General features: G+C 36.0%; 1 protein-coding gene across 11 annotated transcripts in view; it reads left to right on the forward strand.

Annotated features, from left to right (window-relative positions):
- The window catches only part of NAV3 (neuron navigator 3), an 892,289-nt gene that overhangs the window by 818,750 nt on the left and 61,233 nt on the right, over window positions 1-12,306 (forward strand). For all 11 annotated transcript variants that reach the window (XM_043880083.1, XM_043880069.1, XM_043880142.1 and 8 more), the window contains 2 exons: window positions 3,735-3,758; window positions 6,199-6,276. In XM_043880083.1, the coding sequence (XP_043736018.1) occupies window positions 3,735-3,758; window positions 6,199-6,276 (102 nt within the window). The remainder of the gene's footprint in view (window positions 1-3,734; window positions 3,759-6,198; window positions 6,277-12,306) is intronic.

The raw sequence follows: 12,306 nt of genomic DNA on the forward strand, positions 1-12,306 counted from the left end.
TCATAAATAACTTACAATGCTCTTTTAAACATGCAGATTACTTATTGAGCATCAGTTCTGTATAATCCTAGCAAGCCTAAAAGCAGGATTTGGACAGAATAAACTGGCAGTAAATATTCAAAATACCAGGGAAACCAAATAGGGTTAATCACACCATATGTCTCAAGGCAAACAACTTCCAACTTTCTTTCTGTCTATGAAATTGTCTTAAAATTCCTTTATATGTCTGATACAAAAATCAAACTATATGAACCTTGAAATTATTATAATTTTAAAATACTGAATCTTTACTTAAAGCTTCACTTCACTTTAAAATAAATTTGAGATGTAAACCTTTATGTCAGTGTTTATTTTTAAAACAGTTTTGCTATAAAGGCTATTGGGATTCTGCTAGGTAACTACTCTTTATTTAACTTCTATCTTACTAAGTATTCAGTTCAGTTCAGTCACTCAGTTGTGTCCGACTCTTTGCATCCCATGGACTGCAGCACGCCAGGCCTCCCTGTCCCTTACCAACTCCCAGAATTTACTCAAACTCACGTCCATCGAGTTGGTGATGCCATCTAATCATCTCATCCTCTGTCGCCCCCTTCTCCTCTCGCCTTCAATTTTTCCTAGCATCAGGGTCTTTTCCAATGAGTCAGTTCTTCACATCAGGTGTTTCAGAAGTTTCAGCTTCAGCATCAGTTCCTCCAATGAATATTCAGGACTGATTTCCTTTAGGTTGGACTGGTTGGATCTCCTTGCAGTCCAAGGGACTCTCAAGAGTCTTCTCCAACACAGTTCAAATGCATCAATTCTTCAGCACTCAGCTCTCTTTGTCGTCCAACTCTCAAATCCATACATGACTATTGGAAAAACCATAGCTTTGACTAGATGGACATATGTTGGCAAAGTAATGTCTCTGCTTTTTAATATGCTGTCTAGGTTGGTCATAACTTTTCTTCCAAGGAGCAAGTGCCTTTTAATTTCATGGATGCAGTCACCATCTTCAGTGATTTTGGAGCCCCCCCAAAAATAGTATGTCACTGTTTCCACTGTTTCCCTATCTATTTGCCATGAAGTGATGGGACCAGATGCCATGATCTTACTTTTCTGAATGTTGAGTTTTAAGCCAACTTTTTCACTCTCCTGTTTCACGTTGATCAATAAGCTCTTTAGTTCTTCTTTGCTTTCTGCTGTAAGGGTGATGGCATCTGCATGTCTGAAGTTATTGGTATTTCTCCCGGCAATCTTGATTCCAGGTTGTGCTTCATTCAGCCTGGCATTTCGCATGATGTACTCTGCATATAAGTTAAATAAGCAGGGTGACAATATACAGCCTTGATGTACTCCTTTCCCAATTTGAAACCAGTCTGTTGTTCCATGTCCAGTTCTAACTGTTGCTTCCTGACCTGCATACAGGTTTCTCAAGAGGCAGGTCAGGTGGTCTGGTATTCCCATCTCTTTCAGAATTTTCCACAGTTTATTGTGATCCACACAGTCGAAGGCTTTGGCGTAGTCAATAAAGCAGAAATAGATGTTTTTCTGGAACTCTCTTGCTTTTTTTATGATCCAGCGGATGTTGGCAACTTGATCTCTTGTTCCTCTGCCTTTTCTAAATCCAGCTTGAACATCTGTAAGTTCATGGTTTATGTACTGTTGAAGCCTGGCTTGGAGAATTTTGAGCATTACTTTACTAGCGTGTGAGATGAGTGCAATTGTTTGGTAGCCTGAGCATTCTTTGGCATTGCCTTTCCTTGGGATTGGAATGAAAACTGACCTTTTCCAGTCCTGTGGCCACTGCCGAGTTTTCCAAATTTTCTGGCATTTTGAGTGTAGCACTTTCACAGCATCATCTTTCAGGATTTGAAATAGCTCAACTGGAATTCCATCACCTTCACCAGTTTTGTTTGTAGTGATACTTCCTAAGGCCCACTTGACTTCACATTCCAGGATGTCTGGCTCTAGGTAAGTGATCATACCCTTGTGATTATCTGGGTCATGAAGATCTTTTTTGTACAGTTCTTCTGTGTATTCTTGCCACCTTTTCTTAATATCTTCTGCTTGTGTTAGGTCCATACCATTTATGTCCTTTATTGAGCCCATCTTTGCATGAAATGTTCCCTTGGCATCTCTAATTTTCTTGAAGAGATCTCTAGTCTTTCCCATTCTGTTGTTTTCCTCTGTTTCTTTGTATTGATCACTGAGGAAGGCTTTCTTATCTCTCCTTGCTATTCTTTGGAACTCTGCATTCAAATGTGAATATCTTTCCTTTTCTCCTTTGCTTTTCACTTGTCTTCTTTTCACAGCTATTTGTAAGGCTTCCTCAGATAGCCATTTTGCCTTTTTGCATTTCTTTTTCTTGGGGATGGTCTTGATCCCTGCTTCCTGTAGAACGTCACAAACCTCCATCCGTAGTTCTTCAGGCTCTCTATCAGATCTAATCCCTTGAATCTATTTGTCACTTCCACTGTATAATCATAAGGGATTTGGTTTAGGTCATACTTGAACGATCTAGTGGTTTTCCCTATTTTCTTCAATTTAAGTCTGAATTTGCCAATAAGGAGTTCATGATCTGAGCCACAGTCAGCTCCCAGTCTTGTTACTGTCTATCCCGGTATCTTACTAACTATACGTATTTTTAAGAATAGAGAAAATATATAAAAGACAAAACCCTGTTTAAAAGAGGTGCTTATGCATAAAAAATATCCTGAGAGTTATATTACTTTGTTTCATTTTATGTTTTCTGGAGAAATGAAATAATTAAAAAGTGGTTCATGTAGTTCTGTATCAGTTAATCAGGAAGTGTCCCAGAAAGAGAGATAGGAGGTAAGAGATTGTTTTCTAACCTTGGAGCTGCTCAAGGCAGTGAACAGACTTGTAATGTTCAGCAATATTATGCATTCTCCAGCTTTTTTCAAATTGAGGGAGCTTCCCAAGTATAATGGCACATGTAACTCATTGTCTGGCATTTTTGCAGCCCAGTGAGAAGAAGAAAAACAGAGCTGGGAGTTTTCTACAGCTGAGGCCAAAACACCCCTGGAGGCCCTACAGCAGTGCTTATTTCCGGCATCTGTAGAGCCTGTGTTTGCCAACCACTTTTATCACCACCTCACCACTGGGTGTTTTACTGTTTTGCTGACTTGCAGCCCAATAAAGTTATTTAATGATCATTAGGAAAAGTAAACAAAATAGTAACTAATAAGCTGATTTTCTGTGGTTGTCAGTACAGGTAAATGTTTTTCCTGTAGTTGTATTTGGCATTCTTTATGATTTTTAAATCACTGAATGAAGTTCCGACTCACAGGTCTTGGCTAAAAATCTCTATGATTTCACGGGATACAAATTTCCTAAAATCTGTATGAAAAAAAAATTTATTACTTTTTTCTGCACTCACCTTTTTTAAAGTATAATTTTATAACTTTTGTTTTTGTTATTTGTGGTCTGGATTTTAAGGTAGCACCATCTTTTAATTCTATACGTTTAAAGATTTTAAGACACAGTATATACCCATCAGTCAAATAACCTATGTTTTCAAAATACCATGTTGTCTACATATAAATAAATATCATTTGCAGTCCTATAGTTCCTACTTTTACTATTAACTTTTTTAATATCTTATATTTTATTATTCTTATGTTAGACCAAAATAACATTTTAAATTACACAGTATATTTATTGTATTCTTTTATACTTGTGAAATGAATTGATACCCTTTATAGTTAAATTGTTTTTCCTTTTGTCTATTACAGGCTGAAGAAAAGGCTCATTCAGAGGTAACAACCTAGCAGCATTTTTAGCTATTTTCGATTTCATTTAGGATGAAATGAGTAGTTCTACCACCAGAGGGCTCTGTGATACAACCCATAACTCCAACACTGCTGCTAGAGGTGACCCCGCAGTGATAAATAGTCTTGGATATTTTGTCTTAAAAGAAAGTGAAACTTAAGTTTTTAGAAGCAACCTCTCTTCTCACATTCTAGCTTGGAGTCTTAACTCAGCACCTATTAAGTTGTCTCTAGTAGTAATCACTTAAAAATCTTTGATGAATGAATAAATGTGTGGTCTCTTCCCCCACTGCTGTGAGACTAAGCACATAGGATTATGGCAAGCATTAATTGAGGCACTAGACCTCCACAATGCAGCTTACCAGCATCTCAGTCCATCTATTATTTGGTCCCAGTACTTTTCTGCTTCTAATCACTTGATGTCTAGTGCAGTATGTTATTCTAATCACACACTTCACAAGTATTTCATTACAATCACATACAGATCAGATTGCAACCTGGAGAGAACATTTTTTTTCTTTCCCTTTGTTTGAAAGTTGTCCTTCCAAGCAGAGCAGAGGGACTTTAATTAGGCCTTTATTCAAGATGTGCTAATGACTATTTGATTGGTTTTACCCTGAGCAGAGAAAAACGCATTGGCAATAGCCTTTGCAAAGTAACTTTTCCCTTTGAAGTTTTGTTTTATCAGTCTTCTAAAGTTTGTACTATTTTACTTTACAATATTTACAATAAAATGTATTTTATTTTCTATATATATTATAATAAAAATATTGAGAAAGTGTAAATTATGCCAATTTTATCTATAAAATTGCTAGACCAAAGAGTAAATACAGATTTGAAAAACCTAAACTATTTATATCAAGGGGACATGGCGAAGCTTCCTACATTGATCGTAATATGTGTAGCTACTAAGGCGTACAAGTACCACATCTATTTGCCATATTAGCAGTTATCCACCTCCACTTTAATTATTTATACCCATAGTGGATCATTTTCTTTAATGATTTACATTGGTTTCAGGTTTCTTGGATTCTTAATTTTAAAGGAAATATAATCATGTAATAGAGAATATTAATTTGAGAAATGTTCTTTGGACTTTGTACTGTTTCAAGGATAAAATAGATGCCTCTAGAGCTATTTGTGGTCATCATCATTTGAATGAACCCAAATTCTCTTTGGATCTGGGTGTGTCTTTTTTTTAAAGTACAGGAGTCAAATGGAATCACATCTGCTGAAATTATATAAATATCCCCTGTCTCTATTCCCAGATTAAAATTTAGTTCTTTTTTAGAATCTTTGAATATTGACCACCATGTCTTCTCTACAAAAATCTAATGAGTAGGAAAAAATAGGCACTTAATGAACTGTATCAAGAATGCTCTTTCAAACTAAGATAGTGTTTTGAAAGTCCAACTACAACAATAGCAACTTATTTTTGAAGAAATGAGAATTATCAGGGTAGAATGTTTGACATCTAAGTAATTAAAATCCCTTAAGACCAAAAGTGTACTTGTAAACTTTAGTCTCAGATTCTTGTAAACATTTTAACCTTATTAATCACTGTTTATATTTCATGGCATCATGAGACATGCAGATTAAACTGTGGAAAGTACTGAAACTTCAAAATGATACATACTCTCACCTTTTTTTTGGTTCACTTTTATTTGAGTATGGAGTTAACCAAAAAAGGAAAACATTTTAGCATATTTTTGTTATTGGTTTATCTAGCCATTTACACAGTCTTACTGATTTTTTTCCCCTTTTTTTCCAAACTACGGGTAATCTATAAAGCGATTCTGCTTGGAGCTCATAGTAACTCACTGAATAAATGACATCATAATAAATATTTGAGAAGGCTTCTCTAAGTGTTAGTAATGAAAACTCCAGCCAATAAAATTATTTTCAAGTATGGAATCATTAAATGTTGAATTGTAGCTAACTTTCAGTGACTGTAGGAATATTCTACAGCTTATTAGTACTTGCCAAAATATAGGAAATAAAAATAAACATACAAAAATGGGTAGAAAATGAAAAAGACCCAGAAAATATATGTATGTGTTTAATTTTTTAAAAGAAAAGCTTTTATTACCATAAATTTGTAGAGGTAGAAGGATCAGTAGACAAAGTGAACTGATTCTGGATTCAAATAGCAACGGCAAATAAGCATTGAAGCAAATGGCAAGTGAACAAATAAGCATCCTTTAATGTGCCAATTTGAACTTCAGTTGTGAACATAGGCACTTGCCTTTCTTCTTATAAGTGGCATTTAATTGTTACTGGGTAGCCAGTTTTCACTTTTCTTTAAGTTTTAGAAATTGGTGCTGATACAGTGGTATTAGAATGAACTGATTATAGTGTTTGCTTAAATTCTTAGTTTTAAGTTAAAATCTACTACCATATGGATTTGATTTTTTTTAATTACATTCAGCAAATCCATAAACTACGGAGAGAGCTGGTTGCATCACAAGAAAAAGTTGCCACCCTCACATCTCAACTTTCAGCAAATGTAAGTCACTTTTAATTTTTTTGACATATTAAAACAGATGTTTATATAGTAAATGGGATAATTTTAGTAACAGACTTACAAACATTAGATGTCCAAAATGATACAGACTTAAGTTCCTAAATCAGGGGACTGTGCCCACTGGATCATAACATCTAAATCCAAGTTGATGAGGAATCAGAATGTGGTTAAAATGGCTTTTTGTTTCTTGTAGGTTTGGAACATTGGTAACATCTAGAAAGCTTATTTCTTTTCTTGTTTCTTATTTGTATCATTCCCCATACATAAGGCTTTCTTAAGCCACAAGACAATGAGGGGTTTACAGTGATTGACCATGGAAGATAAAAAAATCATGCACTCTGCCTCCTTCAGCACAATTTATTGAACAATTAATGGAGCATCCAATTAATTCTCAAAAATTAGATTGGTCTGAATTTGGGTATCATAGCTATATTGTAAATGAGCTGTAGTTCTCTCAAAAACCTTGGTAGCCTTCTCTTAGTTTAAGGAGCCGAAGATAGCAAAAATGATGGTGATAAAGACTCCCAATGATACTGACACTTACTGAAGATCTTTCAGGGTGCCGGGGGCACTCATAGCAGACGCGGCCGTCCAGGAGGACGTGTGGCGTGTGCGTGGGCCTGAGGAACAGTGGTACTCGACGCAGCGGTGAGGGGAGAGGAAGCTCCGGCTACTTTGCCATATGTGCTGACACCTTTGCTCAGCATCAGGCTGCTCGCCCCCACCGGGTGGCTTTGGGCCGGTTCCCTGCCTTACCCCTCTCTGTTCTCCCTTGAGTTTGTCCATCTCAACAAAGCTTGGCATAGCGAAAGTGAGCAGGTGTGGGCCCATTGCATATGATTTAAATAAGAGGGATTTTCCTTCTGCAGTGTGTAAGTTAGTTCCTTCACAAGGAGTTCATCTTGGCACTGTATTGGAATTGATTTTGCCTTTTTTTAACTTTGAGAGAAGTTTGTCTGCAATGAGGAAGGCTCAGTAACTGACCCTATGCCCTGGGTAGTAAAGATACAAATGTCTTGAATGATTCTTCAGAGTTTTATTTTCTTTTGTAAATGTCTCTTGCATGGACTTCTATACCCAGTTATTAGATCAGTAAATTACTGCTACACATAATGGAATTTGGGCTTTTACACAGTGATATTTATACCATTTCTCCATTTTAAAAAGTAATACAGTTGACCCTTAAACAACAAAGGTTTCAACTGTGCAGGTCCACTTAGGCATGGATATTTTAAACTCCTCACATAAGTGGATTCAAACATTAATTATCTGTATATAAATGGACCCACAAGTTCAAATCCATGTTGTTCAGAGCTCAACCATACACCATCCATGGTTGGTTGAACTCCTGAATGTGTAATTCAGATGCAGACGGCCAACGTAATACATGAGCATTCATGGACTTTGGTCCTGAAACTAATCTCCCATGGATACCAAGTGACAAATGTACATGTATATTGTATTAAAAAGAAAAACAAAATAAGCACTTAATAAAAGATATATATATTTGTTTTTCCCTCTGAGACTCCCATTTCCATTCATGGTTATTGATTTCTTGTGTGTCCTTTCAACATTGTTCTTCTATATACTCATGAATACATACATATATATAGTTCAGTTCAGTCACTCAGTCGTGTCCAACTCTGCGACCCCATGATCGCAGCACACCAGGCCTCCCTGTCAACCACCAACTCCCAGAGTTTACTCAAACCCATGTCCATCAAGTCGGTGATGCCATCTAGCCATCTTATCCTCAGTTGTCCCCTTCTCCTCCTGCCCCCAACCCCTCCCAGCATCAGGGTCTTTTCCAGTGAGTCAACTCTTCACATCAGGTGGCCAAAGTATTGGAGTTTCAGCTTCAGCATCAGTCCTTCCAATGAACACCCAGGACTGATCTCCTTAAGGATTGACTGGTTGGATCTCCTTGCAGTCCAAGGGACTCTCAAGAGTCTTCTCCAACACCATAGTTCAAAAGCATCAATTCTTCAGCCCTCAGCTTTCTTCACAGTCCAACTCTCACATCCATACATGACCACTGGAAAAACCATAGCATTGACTAGATGGACCTTTGTTGACAAAGTAATATCTCTGCTTTTTAATATGCCATCTAGGTTGGTCATAACTTTCCTTCCAAGGAGTAAGTGTCTTTTAATTTCATGGCTGCAATCACCATCTGCAGTGATTTTGGAGCCCAAAAAATAAAGTCTGACACTGTTTCCACTGTCTCCCCATCTATTTCCCATGAGGTGATGGGACCAGATGCCATGATCTTAGTTTTCTGAATGTTGAGCTTTAAGCCAACTTTTTCACTCTCCTCTTTCACTTTCATCAAGAGGCTTTTTAGTTCCTCTTCACTTTCTGCCATAAGGGTGGTGTCATCTGCATATCTGAGGTTATTGATATTTCTCCCGGCAATCTTGATTCCAGCTTGTGCTTCCTCCAGCCCAGTGTTTCTCATGATGTACTATGCATATAAGTTAAACAAGCAGAGTGGCAATATACAGCCTTGACGTACTCCTTCTTCTATTTGGAACCAGTCTGTTGTTCCATGTCCAGTTCTAACTGTTGCTTCCTGACCTGCATACAGGTTTCTCAAAAGGCAGGTCAGGTGGTCTGGTATATGTATAGTACACACTTGCAAAGGCTTACACACACACACACAACTGATGGAAGGAACCAAGTTCTCACATAGGAGGACGGTCCTGGGGGACAACTCAGCACCACTGTTTCAAAAGGTAACAAACATTTTAAAAACATGTGAGCCATTGGCTACCTACTACTTCTCTCAAGTCATGCATGCCGCACAGTTTTCACTGATTTCTTTTCATGACTATGGAGTATGTATCCTCAGCTGAGCGTTGATATAACCTTTGAAGCATGAATATGGCTTCTTACAGTAAAAAAAAAAAAAATGAAGTATTCTTTTATGCATAAAGCAGAGATATACAGAGAGAATATAAACAGGTATCCAGCATATCTGTGATAATAAAATGGTCATGGAAGAAGGGAGCAATTAGGGGGAAAAAATCTATATTGTCTCTCTAAGGGGCAATAAAGAAAAAAAAGTATGAAACACAAAATTAGAGAAAGTGGTGCCAAACACATAAATTTGTTTAAAAAGTGCTAGTCTTGGAAAAATTATCCAAATATCTCCAGCCTCTCCTGTCCACGTCTGTGTTATCAATAATAGTATATTTTACACATGGGAGGAAGCTTAATCCTATTTTGTATGCTATTTTATGTCATAATACATTTTAGAAATATTCTCAAATCACCTCAGACCCACCCAAAAACCTGTACATAGAACGTTTATTTTTTTTAATAGTGAAAAAATTGGAAACAGAAATGTTTTCTTAATAGGTCCATGGATAAACAAATTCTGATACATACATACATACCATGAATGATAGCTATTAGTACACACAGCAACTTGAATGGATCTCAAGTGCATTAAGCTGAGTGAAAAAAGTCTGACTTTTAAAGGCCACATGCTATATAATTCCATTTATTCAACATTCTCGAATGACAAAATTGTGTTGATTGCCAGGGTTTAGGAATGGTGATCACCTGTCTCCTGAGAGGTGGGTATAAAACTAGGGAGAGCTTGGTAGTGATGAAAGGAGGTTCTTTACATGTGTGAATGTGCGTATGTGTACCAATAATGAACTTCTGACTTTGATATTACACTATAATTATATAAAATGTAACCATTGAGGCAAGCTGGGTAAAGGGGTACAGGAGTCCTCTGTACTCTCTTTGAAACTTCTTGTGACTCTGTAATTATTTCAGGTTAAAAGATCAAACACCTAAAGATCTATCACAATTTTTAAAAGAGATGTCTAGTTTTTAGTTTCTTGCAAATTTCTATCTTATTTCACCATTTAGTGCTTTTTTTATTTGGTGGTAATATGCATTGTTAAAGTTTTTTACCATCAGATAAATGTATTGCTGAAACTGTCAGAAGATAAAAGTCAGGAGATTCAGGTAATGAAGATATGCATTATCTTCCACTCTTTTACAAAACAGTTTATCAAAATTCACTTTAAAGCTATTGCAGTAGCAAAGAACTTGTATAAGTGGATGAATTCATCAATGTTTATAAAATAATTTTAATGCCAATCCTATTTTAAACATTTAATAATTTCATAATTACTAGGGGTGGAATCTTTATATTTATGTCCATTTGTATTTTTAAGGATATAATCTCCTTTACACATTCAGAAATTTGAATTATTTACAAGGTACAAACTGTCTTGAACTCATTATCTTCAGCATCTAGTTTAAAATGTCACTTTAGATTCAGTGCACCATTATGAGTCATCAAAGGATTTACTTGAGAAAACACTTGGTTTTTCCTCAGTTCTAGGAAATGCTGCATTTGAATTTCATTCAGAGTGTGCTTTACTTCATTGCCTCTGAGTCAGCATCTGTTGATATATGTAATATATATGCATACATTTTAATATACTTGTATAAAAATTAATTATAAGACTGAAAAAAATTTCTGTAGAATTGCTTCAATATAAGTTGAAAAATGTTTACTCTTGTACATTTCCTATTTGGAGGTAGAGATATGTCTTTTATTATTTTATTCAAACCACAAGTAAACTTTACTTTGTGGCTAAATGAGATCACTATAATGGCCATTGGTGTATAGAAGTGTAATAGCCACGATTTATAAATACAAGTTGCAATGTAGTAGTCATTTTAAGATCTATTCAGTTTACTTAATATATGAATAATTCTGTCAGGACTTAAATGTTTTTCCTAAATTTGGGGTTTTTCTTTTTTTTTGGTAATTGATGTATCAGATGTTTGGACCTGGCATTATTATATTTATATGGAGTCCACACAGTAATCTGTGTTTTAATATTTAAATTGGAAACATCTGCTTCTCTACTAAAATGTCTTTCTCCCCTTCGTTAAAAGGGGCACTGGTAAGTCAGAAATATATTTGGTTATCTCATCTCATTTACCTGACAGAGTATAACCCACATTCAGTGGAAGGTATGCTGAGCCTACCCAACAATTTGTGCAGGTCTCTGAGCAGAGTGGAGAAAGCCCTAGGAAGCCTCTTTTTAGAGATGTGTCCAGTAGGATGTCTGTAGAAAGGAGAGGAGCAATGTTGGCCAGCACTGTTGTCTGGCTTTCTTTGAATCAGTACCCCACCATTGAACAGGAGCTCCATAGTCCACACGGCCCCCAGGAATGAATGGTCGTATCAAACAGACAGCCAGTTGCCTCTCGCCCACAATTTCTTAAAGCCAAGCCAGGTGGGATGCATTTATTTGTGTCTTTATGTATTTTCTTACAAATTTCAGCCCTTAGATGATCTGGAAATGGGCACAAAGGCTAGTTATTACTACTAGCTTTCAAAGATATTGCTGAATGAACTTGTAACCAAAGAAAGTGCTTTGCCTTTCAGCACATAAGTCTTTTAACCAAAAATTTCTCAGGTTTTATTTTGCTTAGGATTGTGCCCTATTTCTTTGCTCTATTTAATATTTTTACATAATCAGGCAGTTACTTTTGTTTTTCTGCATCTCGTTTAAGAAAAAAATATTTTGCACATAATTAACAATGCCAAACTTTGAAGGGATAATTATATATATATTTTATATGTATATATATATGAAATCTTTATGATGTTTCAGAGTCATGTATATAAAATCATCTATACCTAGCTACCTACCTATCTATCCCCATATACATCTATGTAAAGAGTATTTTTTATTTTATTTATGGGATGTTGTTGAATTCTGAATGAACAAATGCAATTGCAGGCATTTTTCACAATGATATTCCATCTTATTGTTTAGTACCACAATTCTTTACATGTATATTCAGATTATGTTATGTGATTCAAAAACTAAAGACAGTATGTATTAAAAATTTATCCCTTAACTAATATTCAGTCTTGTCTGTTTTATTACCTTGACAGACGTCACCTAACACAAGCAGGGAATATTCATTAATCAGTTCAGTTCAATTCAGTCGCTCATTCATGTCTAA

The sequence above is a fragment of the Cervus elaphus genome, chromosome 3 (genome assembly GCF_910594005.1).
Source record: "Cervus elaphus chromosome 3, mCerEla1.1, whole genome shotgun sequence".
NCBI lineage: Eukaryota > Metazoa > Chordata > Mammalia > Artiodactyla > Cervidae > Cervus > Cervus elaphus.